Consider the following 14,666-nt stretch of genomic DNA (forward strand, 5'->3'; position numbering starts at 1 on the left):
CTCCTTCTTAGAGGTAAACTGAGCATTGATTAGGAAAACCCACTGTGGTGGAGTCGAAGTAGTTGGTACCAATGTATAACTTGGCATTTTATTACATTCTCCAATTGCTTCATGTATTCTAAGCAATCTTTACCCCCAATATGGGGCTTGAACTCACAAACCTGAGATGAAGTGTTGCATGCTCCACCGACTCAGCCAGTCGGGCACCCCTGCTTCATGTATTTAATTTATTTCAATGAAACATAAGCTATTTGAAGGAGTAACTTCTCTTTTATGTACTTAGCAAGTATTTGTGGATATGATTTATAATTTTGCTTGCATTCTCCAGAACACTCAGCACTAGTACACCATGATCATTTTGGAGTCTGACACCTCACCATATCTCTGATCAAATATAAGGTACAGGGATCCCTGGGTGGCGCAGAGGTTTAGCGCCTGCCTTTGGCCCAGGGCGCGATCCTGGAGACCCAGGATCGAATCCCACATCGGGCTCCGGGTGCATGGAGCCTGCTTCTCCCTCTGCCTATGTCTCTGCCTCTCTCTCTCTCTCTCTCTCTCTGACTATCATAAATTTAATAAATAAATAAATTAATTAATTAAATAAAACTAAGGTACAGAAATCTCACCTGATAAAAAGATAAGTTGAGTATATGTTAAAAATGTGCATCGCCAAGTGTAAATTCACACCATGAATGGAAACACCAGAAAGCATCTGAGTGAAGGTAACAGAGGAACAATAGCATAATCAGGAGTGATCTTTCCTGTACATAACTGGGATTCCGTAAAGAGCCGCTTCATGGTCTCCTGAGCCATAAATCACTCTTCTGAGATACGGCAGCCTCTGAAAGGTCTGTACCAATTCACAACTAAGTACGAATTTACTTAACATTTTCCTCAGGCCTACCATCTGCTGAATGCCCTTTCTTAGAGAGCCCAAGAAGGGAGAGGGAAAGGTTTGATGAGCTCTACCTTGCATAAGAGAAGCAAATAGATAGTTTCCGTTTTCTTTGATGCTATGGACAACCTAACTTGGCATAATATGAAGTCCTGAACTTCTTACTTCCCTCATTTATGCCCTCATTTAGCTCCACCAGGATGAAAAGAAAACACCTGAAACAAAACACATCAATACCCCTATGTCAGTCCCAGGGTGAAAGGGCAAGAACTAGAGAAGCTACATTCTACTCTAAGGTCAACTTCAAAAGAAAAAAAATCCAGTAAATAACCAGTCAGAACACCTTGAAAAAAGAGAGGAAAGCAGCATAATTTCCTCTCTTGCTTTGGGAAGATTTGTGGGAAGGTTAGAAGGGCAGACCAGGGAGACCTGGTAAGAAGAGATGGTCCTGCAAGTTTCAACACAAAGCCAGTGAAATGTCCTTACTACTGAGTAATGGTAAAATAAGAGTACTTTCTGGTAGGAGCCCTCTGTCACAAAAAGTAATAAATTGAAGAATCTCATTCAACTAAAAAGCACCATATATAATAATTTAAAATTTGTTGGGATGCCTGGGTGGCTCAGGGCGTGATTCTAAACTGGGGATAGAGTCCCACATTAGGCTCCCTGTGAGAAGCCTGCTTCTCCCTCTGCCTGTGTCTCTGCCTCTCTCTCTGTGTCTCTCATGAATAAATAAATAGAATCTTTAAAAAAAGAACAATAATAAAAAAACTAAAAATTGTCTTGCTAGGGTGCCTGGATGGCTCAGTTAGTTAAGTGTCTGACTCTTGGCTTCAGTTGAGGTCATGATCTCAGGGTTGTGAGACTAAGCCCCCCTCCGCACTGGGTATGGAGCCTGCTTGGGATTCTCTCTCTCCCTCTCCAACCCCTCCTCTACCCTCCCCTCTAAAAAAACTGCCTTCAGGGTGTCTAGGTGGCTTAGTCAATTAAGCAGCTGATTTTTTATTTTGGCTCAGGTCATGATCTCAGGATTGTAAGACTGAGCCCTATATTGGGTTCAGCAAGGAGTCTGCTTCTCTGCTTTTCTCCCTCCTTTCCCCACAAAGAGCCTCCTGAGGCTCTCTAAAATAAATATATTTAGATAAATAACAATAAATTATAAATAAATAAATCTATAAATAAATACATCTTTTTTTAAAAATTGCCTTGGGGCGCCTGGGTGGCTCAGTTGGTTAAACATCTGCCTTCAGCTTGGGTCATGACCCCAGGACTCTGCATCGGGCTGTCTGTTCCAGGAGTCTGCTTCTCCCTCTTTCTCTGCCACTCCCCCTGCTCCTGTGCACACGCTCTCCCTCATAAATAGATAAAAACTCTTTTTTAAAAAAACTGCCTTGCTAATTATTCTATCACCCAGAAGGCAGGAGAAATGAGTGGAATTTTAATTCTGAACTGAATTTGACGAAGAACCGATCAGAAAGAGGAAGTGGTGGGAGCCTGAAAAGGAAGTAGCCAAGCCAGACAGGTAAAAAGAATAAAGAACACAGCCAGAGGTGGTTCCTAATCTCTTAGAGAACAGGCTTCAGAAAACAGTGACAACAGGACCCAAGCCCATGGCCCGAGATAATAAAAGGAGAGACAACAGGATTGAGGATCTTAAAGATGAAATTTTGCTAATCTCACATTATCTGAGATAGAAAAAAGAGGGGAGGTACCTAAAGAGGCTGAAGCTAAAAGGAAAGCTCACCATCAGCTCAGAATTTAAAGTACACGCTCAAGAAAAATATACATAAAAGGAAAGAAACTATTTATTTATTTATTTTTTATTTATGATAGTCACACAGAGAGAGAGGCAGAGACACAAGCAGAGGGAGAAGCAGGCTCCATGCACCGGGAGCCTGATGTGGGATTCGATCCCAGGTCTCCAGGATCGCGCCCTGGGCCAAAGGCAGGCGCCAAACCGCTGCGCCACCCAGGGATCCCCAGAAAGAAACTTTAAAAAATGGCATTGATATATATAAGAAGCTGGAGCTGAAGCCCAGAATGTGCTGAGACTTAAAAAGTATGAAGAAGGGCTGCCTAAGTGTCTCAGTCGGTTAAGTGTCTGCCTTCAGCTCAGGTCATGGTCCCAGGGTCCTGTGATCCAGCCCTGCATCAGGCTTCCAGCTCAGTGGAGAGCCTGCTTCTCCTTCTCCCTCTATTGCTCGCCCTGCTTGTGCATATGCACTCATTCCCTCTCTCTGTCAAATAAATAAATAAAATCTTAAAAAATAAAAAGTATAAAGGCAGCACAGGTCTACCCTTTGATGTAAATAGCATATTACTAATAATTATATTTTTTAAAGATTTTATTTATTTATTCATAAGAGACCCAGAGACAGAGGCAGAGACATAGGCAGAAAAGAAGCAGGCTCCATGCAGGGAGCCCGATGCAGGAGTAGATCCTGGGATTCCAGGATCACACCCTGGACCAAAGGCAGATGCTCAACCGCTGAGCCACGCAGGCATCCCAATACACTAACATATTAATTGTATTTGGGAAGGACACAGGGATCACTAGGAACCATAACCAAACTAACTCATTTTCCTTTTCTTAATATAGTGTGACGAAGGAATAATGTAAACATAAATATTTCTGGATTTTCGAGGTGAAAAACATGAATTTTGTAATAGTTAAGTGGCTTCATAGATCACTACACAACCATACCTAAAGAGTGCAAATAAGTCTAGAAAGTTTAGTAGTATGGCACAGGACCCCAAAGGAATCTGTCCTCTGCAACATTTTTTAAAATAACTTGGATGGGGCGCCTGGGTGGCTCAGTTAGTTAAGTATCTGCCTTTGACTCAGGTCATGATCCAGGAGTCCTGGGATTGAGCCTGAGTCTGGCACCCTGATCAGCTGGGGGTCTGCTTCTCCTTCTCCTTCTCCTTCTGTTCCTCCCTCCTACTCCCCCTCTCAGGTAAATAAAATCTTGAAATAAATAAAATTTAAAAATAAAATGACTTGAATAAGGACATTAAAGAGGATGATGGCCGAATATATAAATGATAGGATGAGAAAGCAAATATCCTGTATGATAGAATCAACTTTTAAAGTAATCCTAATTGGGGGATCCCTGGGTGGCTCAGTGGTTTGGCACCTTCGGCCCAGGGCATGATCCTGAAGTCCCAGGACTGAGTCCCGCGTCGGGCTCCTGGCATGGAGACTGCTTCTCCCTCTGCCTGTGTCTCTGCCTCTCTCTCTCTCTCTCTCTTTCTCTCTCTCTCTCTGGCTCTCATAAATAAATAAAAATAAAATCTTAAAAAAAAATAAAGTAATCCTAATTGGTTGGAACAGGAGGTAAGATTTAATAAGGATAAATATAACATCACGCACTTAGAACTAAAAAACAGCAAAATGTCCCAATACATGTGAGATAGACTAGGGGTTTAAAAACTCTATTTCAGGGACACCTGGGTGGCTCAGGGGTTGAGCGTCTGCCTTTGGCTCAGGGCGTGATCCCGGGGTGCTAGGATCGAGTCCTGTGTCAGGCTCCCTGCATAGAGCCTGCTTCTCCCTCTGCTTGTGTCTCTCCTTCTCTGTTTGTGACTCTAATGAATAAATAAATAAAATCTTTTAAAAAAATCTATTTCAATGAGACAAAGGTATAACAATGGCAGCCAAAAATGCTGATAGTAGGTTTCATTAAAAACAAAGTCTGATAAGGGAAATGACATTCTTCTCTATGCAAATCAGACTACGCTTGAGCACTGGGCTTAGTTCTGAGTGTGGAACTTTAAAAAGAATACTTTAAGGGGTGCCTCAGTGGCTCATCAAACATTTGACTCTTGGTTTCATGTCAGGTCATGATCTCAGGATTGTGGGATCAAGCCCCACAATGAGCTCTGCACTTAGCACGGAACCTGCTTGTCCTTCTCCCTCTGTTCTTCCCCCTGCTCTCTCCCTCTCTCAGAAATAAAAGTAAAATCTTTAAAAAAAGAAAGAGGACTTTAAAAATCTAAGAAAAGAATAAGTGAGGGGACCTAGAGTCATGCCATTTGAAGAGTAAGTGAAGGAAATGAGGATGTTTGTCTGAAGCAAAGTCTTGTTTGGTCTGCTCCATAAAGAGAATTAATTATCAGTTCAGGATTGGGCAAGGTGACCTTTAAAAAATGCCCTCTGTGGCGCCTGGGTGGCTCAGGGGTTGAGCATCTGCCTTTGGGTCAGGGTATGATCCCGGGGTCCTGGGGTCGAGTCCCGCATCAGGCTCCCTGCATGGAGCCTGCTTCTCCCTCTGCCTGCGTCTCTGCCTCACTCTGTATCTCTCTCTCATGAATAAATAAAGTCTTTAAAAAATTAAATAAATAAAAAATAAAATATGCCCCCCAAATCAACTCTATAATTTTATTATTCTAAAAAGAATTAATGTTTTGAGTCTGTTCGGGTCTTTGAAACTGCACTGGGATAATCCTAAGGATCCTACATATTATTAGGAAGTACTAATTGGTATACAGTAGCCTCTAGTAGGCAGGAAATATCACCATTTCCTTGTGATTATAGTCAAAAGTATATTCTACAGCATCTGCTATAGAAGGTGGCAGGCAAACGATAACTATACAAGCCTATATATTATTGGCGAGACCAAACGGCTTGTAAACCTGTCTATGCTTTTTTAAAATTTCATTTTGACCTTTGTGTATTTGCCATGACAAAACAAGGACTAACCAAATCATAATAAAGGCATGAACAACATCTAGGCATGCAAAACTTTCTGTATACCAAATCCAAAAGACTCATCACTGTAGTTTTCTCTAACACAATTTCTAAAAACAGTATTCTCAGTTAATATCAAAACATAAAAAGGTTTTTAATTCTTAGAAAAACTCTACATCTTATTTAGCCAAAGGTGATTTTAATGAACTGTGCTCTCAGAATACATTCTGCTAGGGACGCCTGGGTGGCTCAGCAGTTGGACATCTGCCTTTGGCTCGGGGCATGACCCCTGGGTCCTGGGATCCAGTCCTGCATCGGGTTCCCTGTTGGGAGCCTGCTTCTCCCTCTGCCTGTGTCTCTGGCTCTCATGAATAAATAAATTTTTTAAAAAATCTAAAAAAGGGGCAGCCCAGGTGGCTCAGCAGTTTAGCGCTGCCTGCAGCCCAGAGCCTGATCCTGGAGACCCGGGATCGAGTCCCACATCAGGCTCCTTGCATGGAGCCTGCTTCTCCCTCTGCCTTTGTCTCTGCCTCTCTCTTTCTCTCTCTGTCCCATGAATAAATAAATAAAATCTTTTTTAAAAAGTCTAAAAAAAAAAAGAATACATGCTGCTAAACTATGTATAAACTAGCTGAGTAAGTGGAATACAAGTGTCCTGAGGTACTGGTAACTCCCTTTTTAAAAAGAAAACTTCAATCATTCATTCAAATTTATTGAGTACCTACTAAAAACTACATATCAATTTTTTTTTAATAAAATTACTTTCCTGTTTTATTCTTTTATTTCCCCTTCCTTCGGTCTTCCATGTTTCAGTAATAGGCAATGAATGGCACATCTTTTTAGTTCTTACGATTTTTTAATGCAGTTTATGACATCATCTATTCCCCATCCTGTACTCACTTCTCCTCCCATTTCAATTTACTAAGTTCTTTTCCATTTATGCTTAACTTGCACCTAAATAGTTGCTAGACACTTCCTACCTATGGAAGAGCAAATGCTAAACAAAGAGGTTGGGGGAAAAAGGAAAATAAATGAAATCTAGATGATTCAAATGTGGCCTTGTTTTTTTGTTGTTGGTTTTCTTCTAATGGGGAGGGGGCAGAGGGTGTGGACGAGAAAGAACTTTTTTAAAAAGATGTATTTTGAGAGCGCAGGCACACATACACAGGCGGGGGTGGGGATGGTCAGGACAGAAGGAGAGGGAGAAAGAATCTCAGGCAAACACCACACTGAGCGTGGAGCCAGACTGAGGGCTGGATCTCATGACTGTGAGATCACGACCCGAGCAGAAACCAACAAGAGTCGGACACCTAACCGACTGAGCTTAACCACCCAGGCATCCCGGGAATGATCTTTAAGATGGATAGTTAGCTTTCACGTTTGTGTTTTGAGGAACCTTAAATCGCCAGGTAAGAAATCTGGCTACCCTGCTGGAGAGACCATATGGAGTGGCTGGCTAAGTGCAGAGGGAGAGGCCTTAAGGCTATGTGGAAAGAGACAGCCAGCCAGCCCAGTGTCCCAGCACAGCCCCAACATTAGACACATGAGTGAGCCACCATGGATGTTTCAGCCCAGGTCCCCAGATGACTGCATCCTCACCTGACACCACATGAAGCAGATCAATACGCAGATTCATGAGAAATCATAAATTGTTGTTTTAAGCGACTACATTTTGGGGGTGGTCTGTTAAGTAGTAAGAGGAATAGTTCCTGTTCCAATGTTTTTATTTATTTATTTTTTTAAAGATTTATTTATTTGTTTGTTTGTTTATTCATGAGAAACACACACAGAGAGAGAGAGAGAGAGGCAGAGACACAGGCAGAGAGAGAAGCAGGCTCCATGCAAGGAGCCCAATGTGGGACTCGATCCCAGGTCTCCAGGATCACATCCTGGGCTGCAGGCAGCGCTAAACCACTGCGCTAAACCGCTGCGCCACCGGGGCTGCCCTGTTCCAATGTTTTTAAAGAATTCTTAGAGCACCTGGGTGGCTCAGTCAGCTAAGTGTCTGATCAGTCAGCTCAGGTTTTGATCCCAGGGTCCTGGGACTGAACCCTTTGTAGAGCTCTGCACTCAGTGGGGAGCCTGTTTCTCCCTTTCCCTCTTCCTCTGCCCTTCCCCCTGCTGTGCGAGCTCTCTCTCAAATAAATAAAATCTAAAAAAAAAAAAAAAAAGAATTCTTTATAGCCAAACTTATAGTTGTGGTGAATACATAAAGATATTAAATCATACTTATTTAGAAGAAATATTAGGGACGACTGGGTGGCTCAGTGGTTGAGTGTCTGGCTTCAGCTCAGGGCATGGTCTCAGGGTTCCGGAATTGAATCCTGCAGCAGGTTTCCCACAGGGAGCCTGCTTTTCCCTCTGCCTAAATCTCTGCCTCTCTCTGTCTCTCATGAATAAATGAATAAAATCTTTAAAAAAGAAAAGAAATATTAAAAAACTCACACACACAGGGAAAAAAGGTACATTCCAAAAGGCACTATATGGTATTTCAGGAAAAATAAACAACATATCACACAACCATCTCAGAATACAGTATGACAACTCCAATCACTTAAATTACCTTTTAAAACAATCCAATAGGGCAGCCCCGGTGGCACAGTGGTTTAGTGCTGCCTGCAGCCGAGGGTGTGATCCTGGAGACCCAGGATCAAGTCAAGTCCCACATTGGGCTCCTTGCATGGAGCCTGCTTCTCCCTCTGCCTGTGTCTCTGCCTCTCTCTCTCTCTGTCTCTCATGAATAAATAAATAAAATCTTTAAAAAATAAAAATAAAAAAATAAAACAATCCAATAATTCCAGTACTAGGTATTTACCCAAAGAAAACTAAAACACTGATTTGAAAAGATATGTGCACCCCTGTGTATATTGCAGTATTTACAATACCCAAGAAAGCAACCTAAGTGTCTATCGATAGATGAATGGATAAGGAAGAGGTGGTACACAGACATGATGGAATATTATGCAGTCATCAAAAGGGATGAGATCTTACCATTTGTGACAATATGGATGGACCTAGAAGGTATTATGCTAAGTGAAATAAGTCAGCCTGAGAAAGACTAATACCATATGACTTCACATATACCTGGAATCTAAAAAACAAATGAATAAACAAAAAGCAGAATCAGACCTAGAGAGAACAACCTGATGGTTGACAGAGGGAAGGAGGGAGCAAAGGATGGTCAAAATGGGTGAAGGGGAATGGTAGATACAGGCATCCAGTTATGGAATGAATAAGTCACAGGAATAAAAGGCACAGCATAGGGAATACATTCAATAATGTTGTATTAGCACTGTATGGTGAACAGATGGCAGCTACACTTGTGGTGAGCACAGTATAAACATATAGAGAAGTTGAGTCATCGTGTTGCCCACCTGAAACTAATATACTATGGTATATCAATTATACTCAAATTTTAAATATTTAAATAATAAATAAATAAAATTAAAATTAAAATAAGTAAATAAATAGATAAATAAATAGATAGATAAATAAATAAAATTAATGCCATAAAAACTACACTGCCAATGAAACACTTATTTTCACTCTTCTGGTAAAGAATTTGAACAATATGGTCAGATCCAAAGAATAAGCAACTGGGTAAAAAAACAAAGTGTGAGAGACAGTATGAGAAAAAGAAAGAAATATAAATGTGCAGTTATCAGTCTGGCCCCATTAAGAGAATGATAGGACAATCACCTCTTTCCCTCCATCTTTTTCACATGCTTTAGTCTTATGGCTTTCAAATTTTTCTGAATACCATTTACATTAGGTAAGTCATGGGGGGAGGGGTGGCACAGAGGGAGAAGAAGAGAGAATCTTAAGCAGGCCTGACATGGGGCTGGATCTCATGACCCTGAGATCATGACTTGAGCCAAAATCAAGAGTCGGACACTTAACCAATTGTGCCACTCAGGTGCCCCAAGTAAGTTATTTTTATATTAAGACCCAGTACAGGGACACGTGGGTGGCTTAGTAGTTGAACATCTGCCTTTGGCTCAGGCTGTGATACCGGCATCCCAGGATTGAGTCCTGCATCGGGCTCCCTGCACGGAGCCTGCTTCTCCCTCTGCCTATGTCTCTGGCTCTGCCTCTCTCTGACTCTCTTGAATAAATGAATAAAATCTTAAAAAAAAAAAAAAAAGACCCAGTATATGTGTCTACAGAACTGAAACAAATTTCATAAAACAATACTTATTAATTTGGTATTTTCTTTTTATTTTTAAGATTTTATTTATTTATTCATGAGAGACACAGAGAAAGAGAGAGAAGCAGAGACACAGGCACAGGGAGAAGCACGCTCCATGCAGGGAGCCCGATGTGGGACTCGATCCCAGGTCTCCAGGATCACACCCTGGACTGAAGGCAGTGCTAAACCGCTGAGTCACCCGGGCTGCCCAATTTGGTATTTTCCTTTTTACTTCATTTTTAAAGCGTTGATCACAACCAGAGTATCTTTCCCTTAAAACTTTGGACTGAATTAAATCAAGTTTATTTACAGTCCCTTTATCAGTACTCAAAAAACTAACAATGGGGCTGATGGCTCAGTGGGTTAAATGTCTGCCTTTAGGTCATGGGATCAAGCCCTGAGTTGCGTTCCCTGCTCAGCTGGTTGTGTTTCTCTCTCTCTGCCCATCCCTGCCACGTCCCTGCCACTTCCCCACCATGGTTTATGTGCTCTCTCTCAAATAAATAAACAAAATCTTTTTTTTATCTTTTTTTTTTAACTTTTATTTATGATAGTCACAGAGAGAGAGTGAGAGAGAGTGAGAGAGGCAGAGACACAGGCAGAGGGAGAAGCAGGCTCCATGCACCGAGAGCCCGACGTGGGATTAGATCCCGGGTCTCCAGGATCGCGCCCTGGGCCAAAGGCAGGCGCCCAACCGCTGCGCCACCCAGGGATCCCAAATAAACAAAATCTTAAAAAAAAAACAAAAAAAAATTTTTTCTAAAGTACACAATAAAAGACAACTCTTCCAGATCATAATGTCATTTAGCTATTTAAGAATATTAATTAAATATCCTATTTAAGGATATTATCTACTTTAACAGATAATTAAACAAATATAGACTCACATAGAGAGTAAACACAGATGATACTCAACAGAAATGTGACTCTTCCCTATGACCCAGCAATTGCACTACTGGATATTTACTCCAAAGATACAAATGTGGTGAAACAAAGGGACACCTGCACTCCAATGTTCATAGCCGCAATGTCCATAGGAGCCAAACTGTGGAAGGAGCTGAGATGTTTTTTGACAGATGACTGGATAAAGAAGATGTGGTGTATGGATACAATGGAATATTACTCAGCCATCAGAGAGGATGAATACCTAACATTTATATTAATGTAGACGGAACTGGAGGATATAATGCTGAGTGAAATAAGTCAATCGAGGAAAGACAATTATCATATGGTTTCACTCATATTTGGAATATAAGAAATAGTGGAAGGGGCCACAAGGGAAGGGAGGGGAAACTGAATGGGGAAAAATCATGGAGGAAGACAAACCATGAGAGACTCTTAACCCTGGGAAACAAACTGAGGGTTGCTGAAGAGAAGGTGACAGGCATTAAGGAGGGTACATATGATGAGCACTTGGTGTTATACTATATGTTGGCAAATTGAAATTAAATTTAAAAAAAATAATAATTTTTAAAAAAGAAAAAAAGTGACTCTTCCTCCACTCATTCTTATCAGCTCCCTTTTGGCTCTCTCATTTTTAAACTCATACAGCACATAACTCTCCACTGCAAAGCAATGAAGAGCACTGCTAAATCTAAAGGCCAGTATGTTCGCACTGACGACTGGGTTGAAAATTGCAATCCCAATCCTGCTTTTTAAATTGGAAAATATTTGGAAGTAAAATTGTTTTTAAGTCATCTTCTGCTGTAACTCGTAGACTGAATTACTAAATAATAGCAGTCAGATCTGTATAAATGGTATATAAATATCAGTGGCTGTTAACCTCAACAACATAATAACAATTAATGGTGGGCCTGAGAAGAGTGGTCAGAACTTCTTTCCAGGCCATATCCTGTGCCAATTAAATCAGAAGCAAGGAGGGGGAGGGATGGATGGTGAGCGTAATTACTTGGTGCTATGTCTTTTGTGTGTGTGTATGTGTGTGAGTGTGCATGCACGCTATGTCTTAATAAGCCAATGTAATGGGTTTGATCTCTATGTCATATAAGATGACCACCTCTCTATACCAAAATCTTTTTTTTTAATTTTTATTTATTTATGATGGTCACACAGAGAGAGAGAGAGAGAGGCAGAGACACAGGCAGAGGGAGAAGCAGGTTCCATGCACCGGGAGCCCGACGTGGGATTAGATCCCGGGTCTCCAGGATCACACCCTGGTCAAAGGCAGGCGCCAAACCGCTGCGCCACCCAGGGATCCCTCTATACCAAAATCTGATTTTAGAGGTTCTCAGTGAGCCATCTTGAAACATCACCTCTAAAGGAAAGGTTGTTTCTTCAGGTCTATGCATATCTATCACCAAATCCAACTACTAGCGGGAAAATACTCAGCTTGACACTGAATCTATAAATCTCTTTAATCTTTTTTTAATTTCCATATATTCAGCAAATAGTCTTTGAGCCCTATTTTAGGTGGCAGGATGACAAAGCAATCATCAGGTTATGGATGAGGTCCCCTTATAAAGTATAGCATCATTGTCTAAATGTTTATCTCTGCACAGCAATAAATCATACTGCATTATTCTACAAATACCTATTATTTTCCTGCATTCCAGTTCATTGTCCTTACAGTATTACACACACTCAAGTAAGCATAAATGAATTATTTTAAAATTTAGAGCAAAAATGATATAACTCAAAAAGGCTTTAGTATATCTCTAGCAGGTGTTTTATACAACTCTGCCCTAAGTAGCTTAACTCCACTACTCCCTTCCAACTTCAAACCTGGAATGCAGACTGTCCAGTGAGTAGGACATTAAAATGCCAAGTGAGCAACAGTTAAAAACACCACATCTGGATTTTATGCTAAAACTGCCCCGGATACAGATATGGGTCATCTGATAAGTCTTTCTTTAGAAATAGTATTTCTAGAACTTTTTTCCAGATCTCAATAGTGGGCTTAATGTTCCTTAAGCACTTTAAGAAGTACGTATTAGGGATATAAACCATTCTATTTCTTCAGCACAGTTTATGAGAGACCAGTGGTTTGAAAGTTGTTGTTCACTATGTAGATTTCAAAGTTTACTCCAAAATGAAGCTAATATCTCTTCCCCCACCTAGTCTCTGAATCTTCCTCATTTCTATTCTGCTGAATTATTTGCCATTTACTACTTCTTTACTTCTACAAGCAATGTGCTTTTTATTTTCCCTTAGCCTAGAAAATCACTAAAAAGTTCTCACTTCAAACTTGTCTGCAAGCCTTATTTTGGAAGCTGAAAAGTATCTGACCAATGTCAGATACAAATCTACTTCCAGAAAACTTGTAAGATATTAAAAGTTTAATCAAAGAAATCTGAATAAAAAAAAAAGAAATCTGAATCAGCAAAGCCCTATCTCAGGAGATTTGCCAGATATAGGCCTGCTTTCTCAGTTTTTTTCCTACATTACAGGATTAGCTCTTAGCAGCCTATAAATCTCATTAAAACACTGCTAATTGAAAACATCACCTGTGGCATCATTAATACCCATCTCTTTTATTAAATTTGGAATTACTGACTCTTCCCATTAAGTAATGAGTGGCAACCTGCAACAATATTCATGGGTTATTTATTCCAAGACTGACAATTTTGATAAAGTGGAACTCCCATTTCAGTATTCAAAATCTGATTACTATCACAGTATGACCTACATGGGAAAACAACAAGGGAAACCACACTTATGGTGCTGAGCCTCAAAGCTTCTTTTTAGGTCCACATGTCTACCAGTTGTTTTGTTTTGTTTTTTTTTCCCTCCAGTTCAGCTTCCCTCCCTCTTAATGGGTAAGTATCACTCACCACCTATCCTTTGGAGTTCTTCCGCTTTGCTCATTCCATCCCACTACCAAGCCTAGCTTCAAAGCCCCCAAATCTCCCAGATCTTCCATTCCTCCCTGCAGTGAAAGACAAGCAAAGATTTTTGTTTTTTTAAGGCTTTTAACTGCTAATGACATTTGGGAAAAATCCTAAAACTCCCAGAGCATTAGTCCTATGAAATGTTTAAAAAGGCTTTAGCTATCGCCCTCCCCTTCACGCTCACAGTGGTAGGACTTATGAAAATTGCTCTTCCTTCAGACCATATGTTTGATGAAAGCCAAGTCTTCTAAAATGGCCAACACACTCCCAGGAGGTATCTCAAATTAGGCCTGATGATGTAATCAAAGCAGAACTGTTATTTGCTACCTTTCTTTTATAGATAGTAAATAGAAGAAATGATTTGCATTTCTAAGGATATGCAGAGCAGAAGATAGCAGTTCACTAAGCTTCAACCCTTCTCAGGAATGATAACTAGCTTCTTATCATTATCCTCCAATCTTCAGTCAGAGTAACCTTTAAAAATGTAAATTTAAAATGTCATTACTCTGTTTACAACTTTTCATGACTTCCCAGGGAAATCATGTCAAGGTACTAATTTCTCAGCTGAGCTCCTAAGGTCTTTCAAAGTGGACCCAGCTTACCTTTTCACACCTCATCTCTCATTACATGTCCCACATCTCTGTTCCCCTTTCAGAAGTTCCAGCCAACAAACTGCAATTGTTTTCCCTTATGCTCCTTCACTCCCAACTCAACTACTACCACAGATTTTTTACATATAAATTCACATTTAACCCACGTAATAGTGCTGTGGGGCAGAAGGAACAGTGTCCCCCTCCTCATCTGCCATTTGTAGAAACTGAGACTCAAGTAATATGAGATGTTAAAATTTTGCCCAAGGTTATGCAGCTAGTGAAGAGCAGATATAAATTCAAGTTTATGCATCCATTCACTCAATAAATACTTACTTTGCACTTATGTGCCTGGTTGGCACTGTTTCAGGCCGTGGGAAAACAGTAAACAAATTTTATCCAAATTTTGTCCTTTTTTATTACTCAAAGACTGGCATAAAGCAGCACCTGTTCA

At 40.6% G+C, this 14,666-nt stretch overlaps 1 protein-coding gene across 8 annotated transcripts in view; it reads right to left on the reverse strand.

Moving 5' to 3' along the window:
• Window positions 1–14,666, reverse strand: part of TFCP2 (transcription factor CP2) — a 58,705-nt gene that overhangs the window by 21,168 nt on the left and 22,871 nt on the right. Inside the window, exon 2 of one of the 8 annotated variants that reach the window (XM_055337060.1) lies at window positions 13,566–13,660. The exons of the other annotated variants lie outside the window; for them this stretch is intronic. Coding sequence (XP_055193035.1) covers window positions 13,566–13,654 — 89 coding nt within the window. The 5' untranslated portion in view covers window positions 13,655–13,660. The remainder of the gene's footprint in view (window positions 1–13,565; window positions 13,661–14,666) is intronic. 8 annotated transcript variants of the gene reach the window in all.

This window comes from Nyctereutes procyonoides, unplaced genomic scaffold (genome assembly GCF_905146905.1).
Source record: "Nyctereutes procyonoides isolate TBG_1078 unplaced genomic scaffold, NYPRO_anot_genome, whole genome shotgun sequence".
Taxonomy (NCBI): Eukaryota; Metazoa; Chordata; class Mammalia; order Carnivora; family Canidae; genus Nyctereutes; species Nyctereutes procyonoides.